The sequence below is a fragment of the Pterocles gutturalis genome, unplaced genomic scaffold, assembly GCF_000699245.1.
Source record: "Pterocles gutturalis isolate BGI_N339 unplaced genomic scaffold, ASM69924v1 scaffold15642, whole genome shotgun sequence".
NCBI classification, from domain to species: Eukaryota; Metazoa; Chordata; class Aves; order Pterocliformes; family Pteroclidae; genus Pterocles; species Pterocles gutturalis.
Genome location: NW_010108195.1, coordinates 27,435 through 41,728, shown reverse-complemented (window position 1 = coordinate 41,728; position 14,294 = coordinate 27,435). Strand labels below are relative to the sequence as shown.

General features: G+C 37.5%; 1 protein-coding gene across 1 annotated transcript in view; it reads left to right on the top strand.

The window, feature by feature from the left end:
* The window catches only part of LOC104461085 (dystonin-like), a 70,849-nt gene that overhangs the window by 29,168 nt on the left and 27,387 nt on the right, over window positions 1-14,294 (top strand). Inside the window, exons 19-26 of the mRNA XM_010072540.1 lie at window positions 882-1,055; window positions 1,865-2,020; window positions 4,508-4,705; window positions 5,216-5,344; window positions 8,394-8,564; window positions 9,914-10,069; window positions 10,302-10,508; window positions 12,180-12,299. Coding sequence (XP_010070842.1) covers window positions 882-1,055; window positions 1,865-2,020; window positions 4,508-4,705; window positions 5,216-5,344; window positions 8,394-8,564; window positions 9,914-10,069; window positions 10,302-10,508; window positions 12,180-12,299 — 1,311 coding nt within the window. The remainder of the gene's footprint in view (window positions 1-881; window positions 1,056-1,864; window positions 2,021-4,507; window positions 4,706-5,215; window positions 5,345-8,393; window positions 8,565-9,913; window positions 10,070-10,301; window positions 10,509-12,179; window positions 12,300-14,294) is intronic.

Below are 14,294 nucleotides of genomic sequence, written 5' to 3'. Positions count from 1 at the left end.
ATTCCTGCTCTTTCAAAGGCTACAAGGTCATTATGTACAGGGTTCTTTTACTATGACTTTCCAGTTGTCTCGTTTCTACCATGAACAGCTTCCTTAAGGCTCTGAGAGAATGCCTCCAAAACTTCACTTCTGCCATTATAGGCTTTACCTAAATGCTCACACAGATCATGGCATTCCCAACAGATGAGTAAGCTGAAAATAAAAATTTCAGGCTAACTTAGAAACCTGTGTGTATGGATTTGTAACTGAGTATGCTCCTGACGTTGATAGGGTGTCATGCTATGTATAAAAACCAGGGATGTCCCTGGTTTTGTTGCTCACTTGTACATTTTTTGGCTGTGGGCAGGTTGTTCAAGCTGTCTATTTTATGATGTAACTTCAAATGAACCATAATCTTAGGTAGTTCAGAAGAAGACAAATGCGAGTTGTATTCAGACTGCTGCACAAGTTATGTGTACAAGAGAGGGTGCTCTACTGAAGAAAATTTGCTTCCAGCTCTTCTGAAGAATAATTCTATTTGAAGTTTAAAGTATTACATTGTGACAACCACAAGAGCTGGAACTTAGGATATATATTCTGCCTTTTTTACAAACCAGGGAGATGGCTGGAGAATACTTTCCTGTTGGACATCTCTATCATCCTCCAGTCAGAGATAGCAGTATCTGCTACAATAGTTAGAGATTGCTGCATAATTTCAGTTATGTGGGACTGTCTGGGTTATTGGTATCTTACAAGCATTTTGACCCTGGAAAACAAAACCCCTGAATTTATGAAAGTTGACTGTGATGCATTAGTATTGAAAATATTACTGTATTATGCTATATTAAAGAAAATCGGAACTTGTGATATGCTTATTTGTATTCTTTTTCTATTTACCATAGCAATTTAAGACAGAAGCTTATCAGCAGCGGATAGAAATGGAAAGACTGAACCATCAGGCAGAACTATTGCTGAAGAAGGTAACAGAGGAGAGTGACAAGCACACTGTTCGAGACCCTCTCTCAGAGCTCAGACTGATGTGGGACAGCCTAGAGGAAAAAATTATAAATAGACAGGTAAATAATCTTGAAGGTGGAGGCTTTGTTCATGACTTAGATTTTTGAGAAAAGTTTTTTTAATGAATAATATTCTGTATCAATTTACACATTTTTTCCTTTTGGTTTGGAAATTGCAGAACTATATATAATAGGACTTGAATTTTATAATTTATTGAGTCATTTTTATGGTTTTTAAACCCTTAGCAGCATTTTTGTCATTTCCTCTGTCAGGAGTGCTACGTCAAATCATTATTTTGTTTTGGCTATTTGATGACATCTTAAGTAGCAGTTGAAAACATGTTTATATGTGCAAAAGTAATATTAACTGCTGAACTGAGCACTTTAAGTTGCTTGGGTTTTTTTTAATATTGAACTGTTTCAGTGCTCTTTCCTTAAATTATCAAGGTGAGAGATTTAAACATGCCATGCTTTGAAGTGTATTTTTTTTTTCTAAATTGAACCATTTCATGACAAAGAAAAGGTTTTAAAAAGATCATGCACCAAGTTGCATTTATACTGAAATTATGTTTTAACTGATGAAAAACTACTGTCATATGTCCGATGAGAGAACCATCAAACTTAACTCTGCCCAGGTTGCACGAGGTCTTTGAAAGTCAGGAATTTAAGCCTGGAATGTGAGGCTTTACAGGGGATTGCTAACTCTTTCTGACTATAAAGCAGTTGCTTGTCTTGGATAGCTGTTTCTCCCTGGTTTTTATGCTGTCGTATGCCTAGACTCTGCTATGGATTATGGTGACTAATGGTAATATAAGACAATTAAATAGCATTGTGAAACCATTTTATTGTTAATTTTATTTTTACTGTAGCACAAGCTGGAAGGTGCCTTGTTAGCCTTGGGGCAGTTCCAGCATGCCCTGGATGAGTTACTGACATGGCTGACGCATACAGAAGACTTGCTAAATGAACAGAAACCTGTGGGTGGAGACCCCAAGGCTATTGAAGTTGAACTTGCCAAACATCATGTATGTAATTATAATTAATATTAGATGAAATTTTTTAAAATGTTTATCTTACTGATGAACCTTGTAGGAAGACTTAGCACTTTATAAATAATTTTCTGTAGAGATTTTCAAGATGCAGATAATAGCTGAAATGCGAGCTTGGAATAACTAATACCTTTCCCCTTACTCCTCCATATTCCTACCTTCCTTGCATATGCCATGCAGGTGTCATAGATTTTAGCCAAAAAGAGCAGCTCACCCTAGTCTCCACCTTGTATTCACCTTAATTTCACCCAGGGAACTCCAAAGTTATTGAACTTGCTACTGTTCCTGAAGCAATAAGTTCTTCGATTAGTTCTCTTTAGGCCAGGTGTCACACAATTCACCTGACCATTACGCATCTTTTGTTCTTGTTTCTTCCTTCTCAGAAAACAGTGATTTGTTGTACTCAGTTCTGCAAAATTGTATCTCACTTGAGTCCAACTAACATGAAGAGTGCTTGTCTGAAAACCTCATCAAACTTTAGGGCTATCTGTGCCCCCATCTTTTTCTCTTTGTTCCATACAATGTAGGGTTGATTTTAAAAATGTTTTTTCAGTATTTTTGATGATTATTGTGACTTTGGAGCCCATGGAAGAATGCTTCCGTTGTGCCTTTATTTTGACGAGTGTCTCCCAGGAGCAGGAGATCTCTACCTCTTTGTGTGGCTCAATGCTGTTTCATGATGATGTGTTCTTTTTAGGCCCGAAGGTTACAAACTAGCCTCATAAATCCTCTCCTTTAAATCTGCCTTCTAATTTTTGGCCTGCGTGTGATGTGAAAAGTGTTCAGAGTCCATTTTGGATTTAGAGAGAATTGATTGAAATTGGCAGTATGCAGATAGTTAGGGCATTTTCATTGTTTGTGGTAAGGCAGCTGTGCAGCTTCTGAAGCCTTTTGCGTGGTCAGTTGTTGGAACTTGGGCAGAGTAGAATATCTATGTGCCTTGTGTGACTACTGTTAGAAACAGGCCCTTAAAAAAAAAAAAAAAAAAAAAGTTACAAATCTAGCTTCCACTCCAGGAACCTTTTTTATTCTTATCAAACAGAAATGTTTTACTACTGAAGAACCATCCAGACATCATATGTGACTACATATACCTTCAGTGCTGAAGGAGTTCAGCAAACACATGAACAAATCTGCTTCCTTTTCATAAAACAGAGTTTATAGGTTAGAAAGTTCACACAGTAGTGCATCCTGTGGTGGCCTGGAAAAACATCCATCTCTTGAATTACTTTGGAAAGAATAGACCTTGTTCTTAGTGAGCTGCTACAGGAAGGAAGGGATAAGATGCATCTGCTTATGTGAATATCCCTTTTTTTTTTCACCCTGTAAGGAAAATAAAAGAAGGAATATCTTCCAGTGGTTAGCTTAGAAGAATGAAAGCAAATGTGATGTGCATTTTGTATATAAGGGCTGATTGTGACTTGCTGTTTCCAAGTGCTCTGTATAGTTTATTTAAAAGTTCCTTTGTATTTAGCTGTATTTTTTTTTCCATATGCTAGCATTTTGAGGGCGGTGAGTTTGAAACAGACCCCGTGGAAGACAGCAGTCATAAACTTGAATTTCTTAAATGAAGTTTACCATTCCCTTCCCAACCATTTTGCATATTCTCTTTTTCTGTTCTTTATTTCTGATATTTTAAACCTTGGAGTTTTTCTTGTTGTGTTTTTTTGTTTTGGTTTGGTTTTGGGTTTTGGGGGGGTTTTGGGTTTTTTGTGGGGTTTTTTTGTTTTGTTTTGGGTCTTTTTTTTGTTTGTTTGTTTTATTTATTTTTTTTTTAAATCTTTCTGGAAACAGCATACTTTCCCCAAATGTACTTTTAGGCATTTTATGGTTTTACTGTGGTTGGTGATAACAGGTTTACAACCAGATGAAAGAGGTCTTGTGGTGTTAGTATTACAATCATTCCCCAGCTTTTAGCACAGCTGAAGTGTCCGGGTAGCCTGACATAATGTAAAAGGAGTTGTAGCCCTGAAATGCATGAAAAGACGTCGTGACTTCCAGGTTGTTGTATGGCACAGAAGGCACATAGTGTTCTTGTTCCTCTCTTCTTAGACTACTGCTCCACCAGCAATTGGTATTACTATATATAACACTATTTTCACACCTTACCCTCAAAAACAAAGAAAAATCCTATTAAAGAAAAGTATGTAATAAATAAAGTGAAGAAATAATTCTTCCCTAGCAGTACCCGAAACCTTTCATAATTGCAGAAAGAAGTATATGTATTCAGAAGAAATATATTATTTTTTCCAAGATATAAAAATAAAATGTAGCATTTTGGCGGACTGATGTGTTACTGCTTTTGATTGAAGAGACCTTAGTTATTAGCTTTAGTTGCTAATACCTATGCTGATGTTAAACTGTTTCCTTCTCACTGGATTAGAACTAGCTCAGTCACTGTAATTGCTTTCATTCAATAACTTATCAACATGGCCAGTTATACGTACTGTGTTACAATTGTAGGTGCTACAAAATGATGTTTTAGCTCATCAGTCTACAGTGGAAGCAGTTCAGAAAGCAGGAAATGACCTGATTGAATCAAGTGCTGTTGAAGAAGCAAGTAATTTACGGAGCAAGTTGGAACTTCTGAATCAGCGCTGGCAAAACGTGTTGGAAAAAACAGAACAAAGGAAACAGCAGCTGGACAGTGCCTTGATCCAGGTGAACGGGAAATGATCAAATAAGAGATAACTCGGAAAAAGTATCTTTTTACATTAAATACATAGATACATGTATTAGAAGTTGGCCTAAATCAAAACCATAACGCAGACACTCCTAAATTTGGAGAAGGTTTGAATCCAGCTGTATCTTCCACAGCTGGCCACTGTCTTTATAGTGCTGAAACAAGACTTCAGCTTTTGGCCTACATATTTTAAAAGGATGAAATTTCTGTATAGGCGTATTATTCAGGGAAAACAGTGATCTCACAGTTGCTAATTTAGCCTGCTTTCAAGATTTCCATGAGTTTTTGTTTTGTTTTTATCATTTAGATTGGGTTGAGCTAGTATAAATTTTGTTGTGGTTTGGGTTTCTCCTTTGGTTTTTGTTTTTTTTGGGTTTTTTTTCCATTTCATTTGCTTTGATTATTGCAAATATCTGATTAAATCTGTTCCCAGTGTACTTTTGCACATTACGTTTAAGTAAGCTCTAAAATGATATGGTATAATTTAGGCCCAAGGTTTCCATGGTGAAGTTGAAGATATGCAGCAATGGCTGACAGACACTGAACGTCAACTGTTGGCATCAAAACCTGTTGGAGGCTTACCAGAAACAGCAAGAGAGCAGCTTAATACCCATATGGTAAGTATCAGTATTAGAATGCTTTGCAAATTGCATTTCAGGACTAACTATCTTTCAAGAGTGTTTATGGTAAATACAGAGCATGTTCAATATATCACAATGTCTGCACAGTATCTTAAAAAATTTTAATAGCCTTCAGTTCAGCACTTTTCAGTGTAGGAAAAGTAGTCACTTGGGAGATGCCCAAAGCTGAACCATTAGTAGTGTTGAGACATAAATGAAAGAACTTTTGCATCCTTCTTCTCAGAAAGAAAAACAGAAAGTGTTTGCAGATTTTTCAGTGATTCCTAGTCTTGTTTTACCTTCTGTCTCCATAGCTAAATTTATGCATTTTCTAAGATACGAAGATAAATGTAAAAGTGATCCACATTCATTGGGCCTTGAATTAAGAGACCCAATCCTTTATTCTGTATTGAACCAAAGCTGACATTAAAGTCATCATTAACACAATGTAATGAGGACTACTGGCTCATATAGTGATGCTGCTTTAATTAGAAATGACAAGCTGATCAGGATGCCTGAATTATTGCCTTCCTTCCATTCCTTTCTCTTTAAGAAACATATGGATTTCTCTATCCCCATAGGACTGTAGAGCTTAAAAAGACACTTAAACTTGATCTCTTACCTCAGAGGAAGGTGGTTCATAGTGCTCCATTTAGGTAAAATCATGCTGTGCTGTTAGGCCAGGATATAAGCCCAAATGCAGTGATGAAAACTCCTGACCTCCTGGCTCAGTTGTAAGAGTGATATTTTCTGAACTATCCTTGAACTCGAATATGCATGACACAGTTTTGATTAGAATGCTGCGTTGTCATAGATTTAAAAATGAGATTTTACTTTGGAATGATGATAAAAGTCATTGCCCACCAATGTGGGGCACTGTTTTCCTCCAAAATTTACCAGTAACCATTTTTGAGAAGGAAAATAATTTCCAGTTTTAAAGTTGGTTATGACAGGAAACTAGGACAAAACATTGAAATAACCTTGCAGTTTTGAACTCCCCCCAATCTTTATCTTTTTGCCTTAAAAAAAAAAGGCACAAAAACGCCTTTGACTTTGAGGGTCAGGCGTAATCATGATTCTATGAGAGTCAGTGGAGCTCTTTCCATTTTTCATCCTGGACTTAAAGTCAGATCAAGACCAAAAAAATCTTCCTTGGAAAATCTGAGGGTTTTCCTTGGTAAATTCTTTTATTATGCAAGTTTTCTCTCCTTTTGCATTTACAGATTGATTAGTTAAAGAGTCTTTAAACTAATGTAGTATTATAGTTGGAACAAATGTCATGTCCCCAGTAATGTGTACTCTATATGTACAATCATTTCCTAACTGTACATGTACCTTTTAACAGATGGTTACTATGTTGTAGCCCATCATATAACTGCAGTCATTGACTTGTTATCCTTTAATGTATATAACCCTTAAAAAATAGGACTTGACTTCAATTTAGTTAAGCCTCAGTGCATCTGTGTAGATATGTGTAAATTCTCTTTTTTTTTTTTTTTTGGCAACTGAAATGTTGAGGCCACTTGTGTTGAGTGCGGTTTATCGTAAGTTCCAAATTCAAACTTGCCCCTATGTGATACAAACCATGTTAATTTGTGATGTGTAACTGAAGAAGAAAGTTTTGCACTGTATTTTGATTTGTTTCTGATTGGAAATAATGTTATGAACCATCTTGAGTATAAGGTCTGTTTCTACAGGTGGGAATAAAAGAGCCCTCAACGCTAATCAGGTCACAAATGGAGCTGAGTTTGGGCAGCATTTTCAGCTAAGGCAGCTCCAGGAAAAAAAAAGATACGAAGAGACATTACAGGACACCAGCAGGAAGGGGGCTTAACAAAAGGCCTGTTGGGGTGTCCCAGTGCAGCTCAGAACATCCCTCTCCTTTTCTTAAAAAATAATTTTTCTCAGTTCCTCCTTTAAAATTACTTTAATTGCTTATGCCCTCCTGAGAATGTGACTGTCCTGCAGAGTGAACCACTGCGATGAGGCCATATCTTTGACTGAGCCCAGCCCCAGTGTTTGGGGCCACTCCTGCTGTGCTGTGTCTCAGCTGTGCTGCACTCCTTATGTTTACTCCTGAGGGGTTCTTGTGCTGCAGATGCTCTGGGGACTTAGGGAAACCAGAAAAATTGTAGGGAGGTCTGGAGTGTAGGAGAAGGCAGGCTAGGTGACGCCACTTTCATAGTTCTCAGAAGGAAACCAAGGAAGCTTTCAGTGCTATTAAAATCTTAGCTCATGGTTGAACCTGCTTCCTGCTTTGCCCTCCTCTGTAATCAGGTACAACCCTGTGTATAGTGTCTCTTAACCCAAAGAAGATGTTGGGTTTGGGCTCTTGTCCTGGGACTGTTCTTCTTATTTGCAAGCCACTTGCTGCTCATCTCCTGGAAGATGTTCTTCATTTGGGAGTCCGCAGCAACTTTATTGGTACCTTTTGAGCAGTCTGTTACAAATATTGAATGTGCCCTTCCGAGTCGGAGGGATGCACAGGCACTCCGTCTCTTGCCACCTCATCTTTAACATGGTTAAAAAAGAATAGTTAGTAGAATAGTTAGGTAAAACAGTTGTTACCATCATTCTTCCAGCTTTGTATTTGTAAAATGTCTTCAGTGCTCCTGCCTAGCAAGTGTAGGAAGATACAAACAAAACAGAAGAGACAAGGTGCAATAAAGCAGCCCTCCCAAGTTGTCCCACCCACTTCTGAAGGTATTTTGGATAGGTCTGGGCTTTCAGCACACTGGATGATGCTGACACTTTTTATGTTTCAGCTGCAGATGGTCTTTAAACCAACCAAGTTGTAGCAAATCTTGTGCAATAAGTGCATAGTACTTTCTTTGCCAGGCTTTGGATCTCAGAGAAAACATCTGACAGTACAAGTTCTCATTTCCTGAAGAGTTGAGCTCGCTCTTTGCTCATTTGGCTTTTTATTAAATATGTTTCCTTTATTAGTCTTAATCATACCCACTAAATGTTGGGGGAGGAATAAATATTACACTAGCAAAGTATTGAATTTCTACCTGACTTACTTTTTGGTGCTTTCTTTGTTTAGGAACTTTGTGCTGCCTTTGAAGCCAAAGAAGAGACATATAAGTGTCTAATGCAGAAAGGCCAACAGATGCTTGCAAGATGCCCAGAGTCTGCCGAAACAAACGTTGAGCAGGACATAAATAACTTAAAAGAGAAATGGGAATCAGTACAAACAACGCTCAGTGAAAGAAAAGTATGTGTTTTTACATAAAAATAGAAGCGTAAATCATGTATTCAGGGATGTTAATGTTCAGTGCTTGTATGCATGCATATTTGCTTCATCTTTTAGACTTAAAATCAATTGGAGAGACAGTTATGCAGAATTCATTGGTATGTTCAGAAAGTACTGGGGACAAAAGTGATTCAAGAAGTTTATTATCCATAACTGGGGGGAAGGATGGGTGAGAATGGCACAAGTCTGTTCCATAGAAATACATTGACTGAAACTGATCATGTTCATTTGGTAGGATGAGGGCTTTTCTGGTTTGTATTACAGTAATCATAGACATGAGAGAGTGGCTAAAATTATTTGATCACTCAAGTTTATCTCCTTTTCAGTACAGAATTGCTGCATTAATTTTCCTAGCTTTTACCCATTTTTTTTTCTTAAAATTCCCAAATGGTTGGCCTCCTGCCACTTACTTCAAGTGACTACCTTCTGTTCTAACATAGATCAATGATTTCACTGATGTGCAACATACATTTTCTTATTAATTTAATTCTGCTTCCATTCCTTCACGAAGTTTAGTCCATTTGTTGTACCTCAATCAAACAATGAAGAATATCAATAATTACAAACTGAGGAACTCTCTGTACAGCCCTGATATGTATAAAGCACAAATAATTTCTCTCACAACTTATATTTTAAAGTAAGAATGCTGGTGTCTCTTAAGGTAACTGTATAATGTAAGAATGTCAAACTAATTAATACCCAACATGAGCATCTTCTTGCAGGAAGCTTTAGGGTTGGAATGCTCTGCTAGGCCAGCAGTGTAATTGTTTGAAAATCTCCAACTGCTGTCTCATGATCAACAAAAATTTTGTATCCAAAATTAGTCTTGGTTCAGGCAACCAAAATGACAATTGGGCTTTAAGGAAGTGATCTGAGCAAACTTATTCTTTCTTTAGTGCAAGAGAATAAATTAGATGATCTCTTTGAGGATCTTCCAAATGCACTGCCACCTTAGATTTCTGAGATTCTGCTGGTTTTGTATTGAAATTGATAAATCCATATGTCCCATTAGGATTAAGTAGTAGAAGATGTTCTAATGTGGAAAACTTCATCCTGATACTAGGTGCTGTATTTTCTACTCATCTATCATACATGATTTTACTGTTACTCTTCTATCCATCTCCTTCAATATGCTCAAATGTAGGCTATTATTTAAATCTCGGAAACTTTGAGTTGGAAAAATGTTTTAAAATGATAAACTAAATGCTAAACTAAAATGGTTTACTCCAAAATGCTGAACTAAAATGGTTTACTTGGCTGAAGCCCCTGCATAATATCAACTGCTATTAAAGTATGACATGTCTTTACAGACCAAACTGGAAGAATCCCTCAGTTTAGCAATGGAGTTCCACAACTCACTTCAAGATTTCATCAATTGGCTTACTCAGGCTGAGCAAACTCTAACTGCAGCTTCTCGGCCAAGTCTTATCTTGGACACTGTCTTGTTTCAAATTGATGAACACAAGGTATGTAAAGAAACAGATGTGCAATGTTTTTCTCCCACTCTGTGGAGGTACTTTAACAATGTCCAAATGAACCCTGTAGCACTGGCACTTGGAGAAACATTTAATTTGTTTAAAATTTGCATTTTATAGTCTTTCTTACTACATCATTCTTTATCAGACTGGGTTTTTTCAGTGTTTACCCAGTGGTTGAGCAATGTAGCATTCAGAGTGATTTTCTCCCTTTTTTTCCAAGGTTTTTGCGACAGAAGTGAATTCTCATCGAGATCAGATCATAGAACTGGACAAAACTGGAACCCATTTGAAATATTTCAGCCAGAAACAAGATGTTGTCCTTATTAAGAATCTGCTGATCAGTGTACAGAGTCGATGGGAAAAAGTAGTTCAACGCTTAGTTGAAAGGGGAAGAGCTTTGGATGATGCAAGGAAAAGAGCCAAACAGGTAATCGGACAACAGCTGCTGTACAACTCTTTGAACTTAGCTGTAATTGCATCCAGACTCTTGAAGAATATGGTGCTTTAATGCACTTTCAAGTAAGTCTGGGTTTAGTGTAAGAGACAGTGTTGAGTTAGTGGGGCAATTTCTGTGATTCAATCATAGAGCACTTCATTTGGAAGGTGAAAGCGTCATTTTCAACCCGAGCAGTGACTTCTGTCTGCAATACAGGGTAGTCTGAAAGAAGAAAGATACAATACGGCTTCCAGATGTACATTAGTGCCTTCTCTCCTCAGAAGGAAGTTTTACAGTACACCCCTTTTATTTTAAAGAATGTGATGAACCCCTTTCGCTAATCTGTGGGAGTATTCCTTAGTATTTTCTTCTTGGCTTTACATTGTGCCCTGATTACATCACTTCTTCAATCCCATATTAGTTACTAGACCAGTATCTTCTGTGTGGTAACATATCTCCGTTTGTTTCCTTAAAAACCTGGAGATGTTTTTGCACAGTTTTCCTCACCAAGGGAGCATTTGTGTTTTTTTCCTTAGATTCATGTTCCCCTCACTGAGGACCATAAATTCTAAGATGTAAAATGTGTGATAGGAATGTAATCTGTTTAAAAGTCAATAGTAAGTTCTAGCTTCTCTTTATTCAAGTGAACGTGACCATTCAAGATTTGGTCATGTTCACAGCCAAACCACGTTCCCGTGTTCACTGCTGCCGCCACTCAGCTCATAGAGTAAGGACTTGTCTGAGCAGTAAATTAGCCCATAAGCCAGTCAAATGTTATTTATTTTCCATCAGTTTCTCTTGTGCGTTCAAACACACAGCAGTTATGCAATGAGGTAGATTTCATCTCTATATGCATTTACAGATTGGAATACAATAAGTTATTAACTTAGAATGACAACTTTCTATGGAGAATTTTTTTTTACTGGTGTCAAAGCTTGATCCACAGCCCTGAACAACACGGTCTAGGAACCTTGAGAGGTTTCTAAACTCGTTCCTTGTGCATTCACGTGTAGGCAGCCCAGGCAAGAATAATTTTTGAAAGAGACGCAGGGAGAGAAATGACCAGCTTAGAAAAATTGAATCCCAAAGGGATACAGCTTTGTGAAAGCTGGTTGAATCTGTGGTCTTTCCCTGCTTCCTTCCCTGAAGCACTCCATTTTTTTTGAGACAGGAAGGAAGATCAAGGATCTGTTCCTTGCGTGTCAAAATAGCATTTGATATAATGTGAGCATTTATGAGGAAAATCGTGGGCAGTCATCCAGACAGGTTTTTTCCCCAGTGATTTACTGCTGTTGTCCCATATAGGCCATAGCTAAGCCCCACTCTTGTGGTATTTACTATTAGTTACTAAAATGTAGGAATCTAAGTGATCAACACGTCAACAGAAGTTACAAATATGGCTTTGAAAGATGCATACTATGTGTGCCGATCATGTACATAAAGGGTTCCTAATTCACCTGGGAGAAGGGAGGCTAAGTCCAGTGAGCACATGGCTGGGCTAGTCCCTGTTTGAGAGACCAGGGAGGAAAAAGTCCACCAAATCTTTCTGAAGACTGCGGAGGACTTCTTTGGCTTGTAGAGGCTTGGCTGGGGTTTAATGTTTTCAGACTATTTTATGAACCAGTGAATTTTAAAATACACGCAAATCTCACTTTCCTGCAGTTCCATGAAGCCTGGCACAAACTTATGGAATGGCTAGAAGAGTCAGAGAAATCTTTGGACTCAGATCTTGAAATTGCAAATGACCCTGACAAAATAAAGATGCAGCTCGCACAGCATAAGGTGAGTCACGAGTGATCAAATGCAAAGTGCCCAGTGAGATGTAGGTAACTCTATCAGCCTTGTATGGCAAAGGAAGTAGGTTTGTTGCCTCACTACAGCGAAATGCTTATTAACATTAAATTAAATGGTGGTGTGATATAGGTGAGCAGCAAAACAGAACTTTTCACAGTGCTTGGTCTGTGGGGGAATGGTTCACTATGATGTAAGATGTAATAATACAGTACCATGGAAACTTAAAAAAAAAAAAAAATTCAGTTTAAAAACCAGAATAGGAATCTCTGGAGAGGTTTTATTACATGCTTTTTTCAGTCCTTAAACCGTGATTTTACCATCCTGTGATTTGGGTTGGGATTTTCCTTTTAATGCTACAGGAACACCTCAAAACTGAAAAATAGTCTTGTATTTTGATTGACAGTTGCTTTTTATGTCAAGTGGAAACATTAAGTAAATCCTCTGGAAAGTACAGTGACACCATTAGTAACAAAGTTTGTTTCTCTTCATTCAAAATTCCAGTACTAGGTTCCCACAAACCCAGCTACTGTAGGTGAAAATGTAAAAGTCTCCCTGTTTGACTTGACTTTTCAAAAAAAAATAATGTAAAAGCTCTGTAGTACCATCAGCCACAGAGCAAAAGGATGGATGAAAGAAGTCTCTACTTCATTTTTACTTTTGTAAAGAGACTAGAATAGTATATTATTGAGGATCAAATGGATGAGTGGTAGAATCTTCAGAGACAGACTGTCTCAAGATTTATCTTGGAGCAGGTTCATCAGAGTATTGAAAGAGCATTAATTTTTCTATGTTTTGGCATACATTTACTTCTACTTTTTATGTCAGTCTTATTGGCTCCATTTACTCCTATTTTTTCATTCTGCACAATATCCCCAAGGGCTTGCATATCTAATTTTTCCTTAGTGTAGCTTCTTATGATTGCTTTTGCCTCCAGCAAGTTTTACCATGTATATTAATGATTGGTTCTTGCATCAGTCTGCTTTATATTTTTTGTAATCTCTCAGTTTAAGTATTTAAGTATTGTTTATCGACCAGGAAAATATTCTCCTTTAATATGGGAGAGTTGGCTGTTGGTCAAGCAAAAATAGTTTTACCTACGTTTGCTGTTCAAACTTTTAGATAAAACCTACATTAACATTCTGTTATGCTAACTCTGCAATTTCAGTTTGTTCTGGGATTGCTGCTGTTGCCAGAATTTGAAGTCAGCAGGTGGGAATTTAGGAAAGAAAAAATGTTTCTGTTAGGATAGTCTTTCTTGTCTTCTCTGACTTTATCAGTCTTCTCTGACTTTATCAGTCTTCTAATCCTTCTACTCTTCTCTTTCCTTTATATAAAGTTCAAACTCCTCACAAGTACGATCAACACATTGTGACTTTGCTTTGAGGTCCTTTCAGGTCCTGAGGTTTGACTCTATTTTCCTCCCCTCTTCTGAAGTGTTAAACTTGATAATCTCACTTGTTCTTTATACCTATGGCTGTTTGTTTTATGAGCCCAAGCTTTCTCACATGGATTGGCAGACTCATCACTTCTCTCAATCATATCTTTTCTCCAGTTTCTTTTAATATAAAATGCCTGCAGAAAACAGCTACTTGAGTTGCTTGAATCTTGAATGGGATGGAATGTGGCACAGGGACATTGGGATTGAAACTGGTGATCTGGAGGAAAAAGATGAATTGTGCGTGAGAGGGAGTTCTGTGAACTTTGTGACTTTAAACTTCAAACAACCCCCCCCAAGAAATCAAGTCAATTGTTTTTTAATGAGCTGTCAAACCTCCCAACACTGCAATGTCCTTCCTTGTATTTTGAGTCTTTTCCTTCCACTCCCACATGTACCCCCTGTGTCTGCCTTTGTCTTTTCAGTCCAGCCTTGAAGGTTTCCTTGCTCCATTTAGTTAACGATTTTGCTGTCTGAACTGAATGTGTGCTCTGTGTGTGTGCTGTAAGCAATAATTTGGACTTGCTCTTTGCCAGTTGTTACTGCCA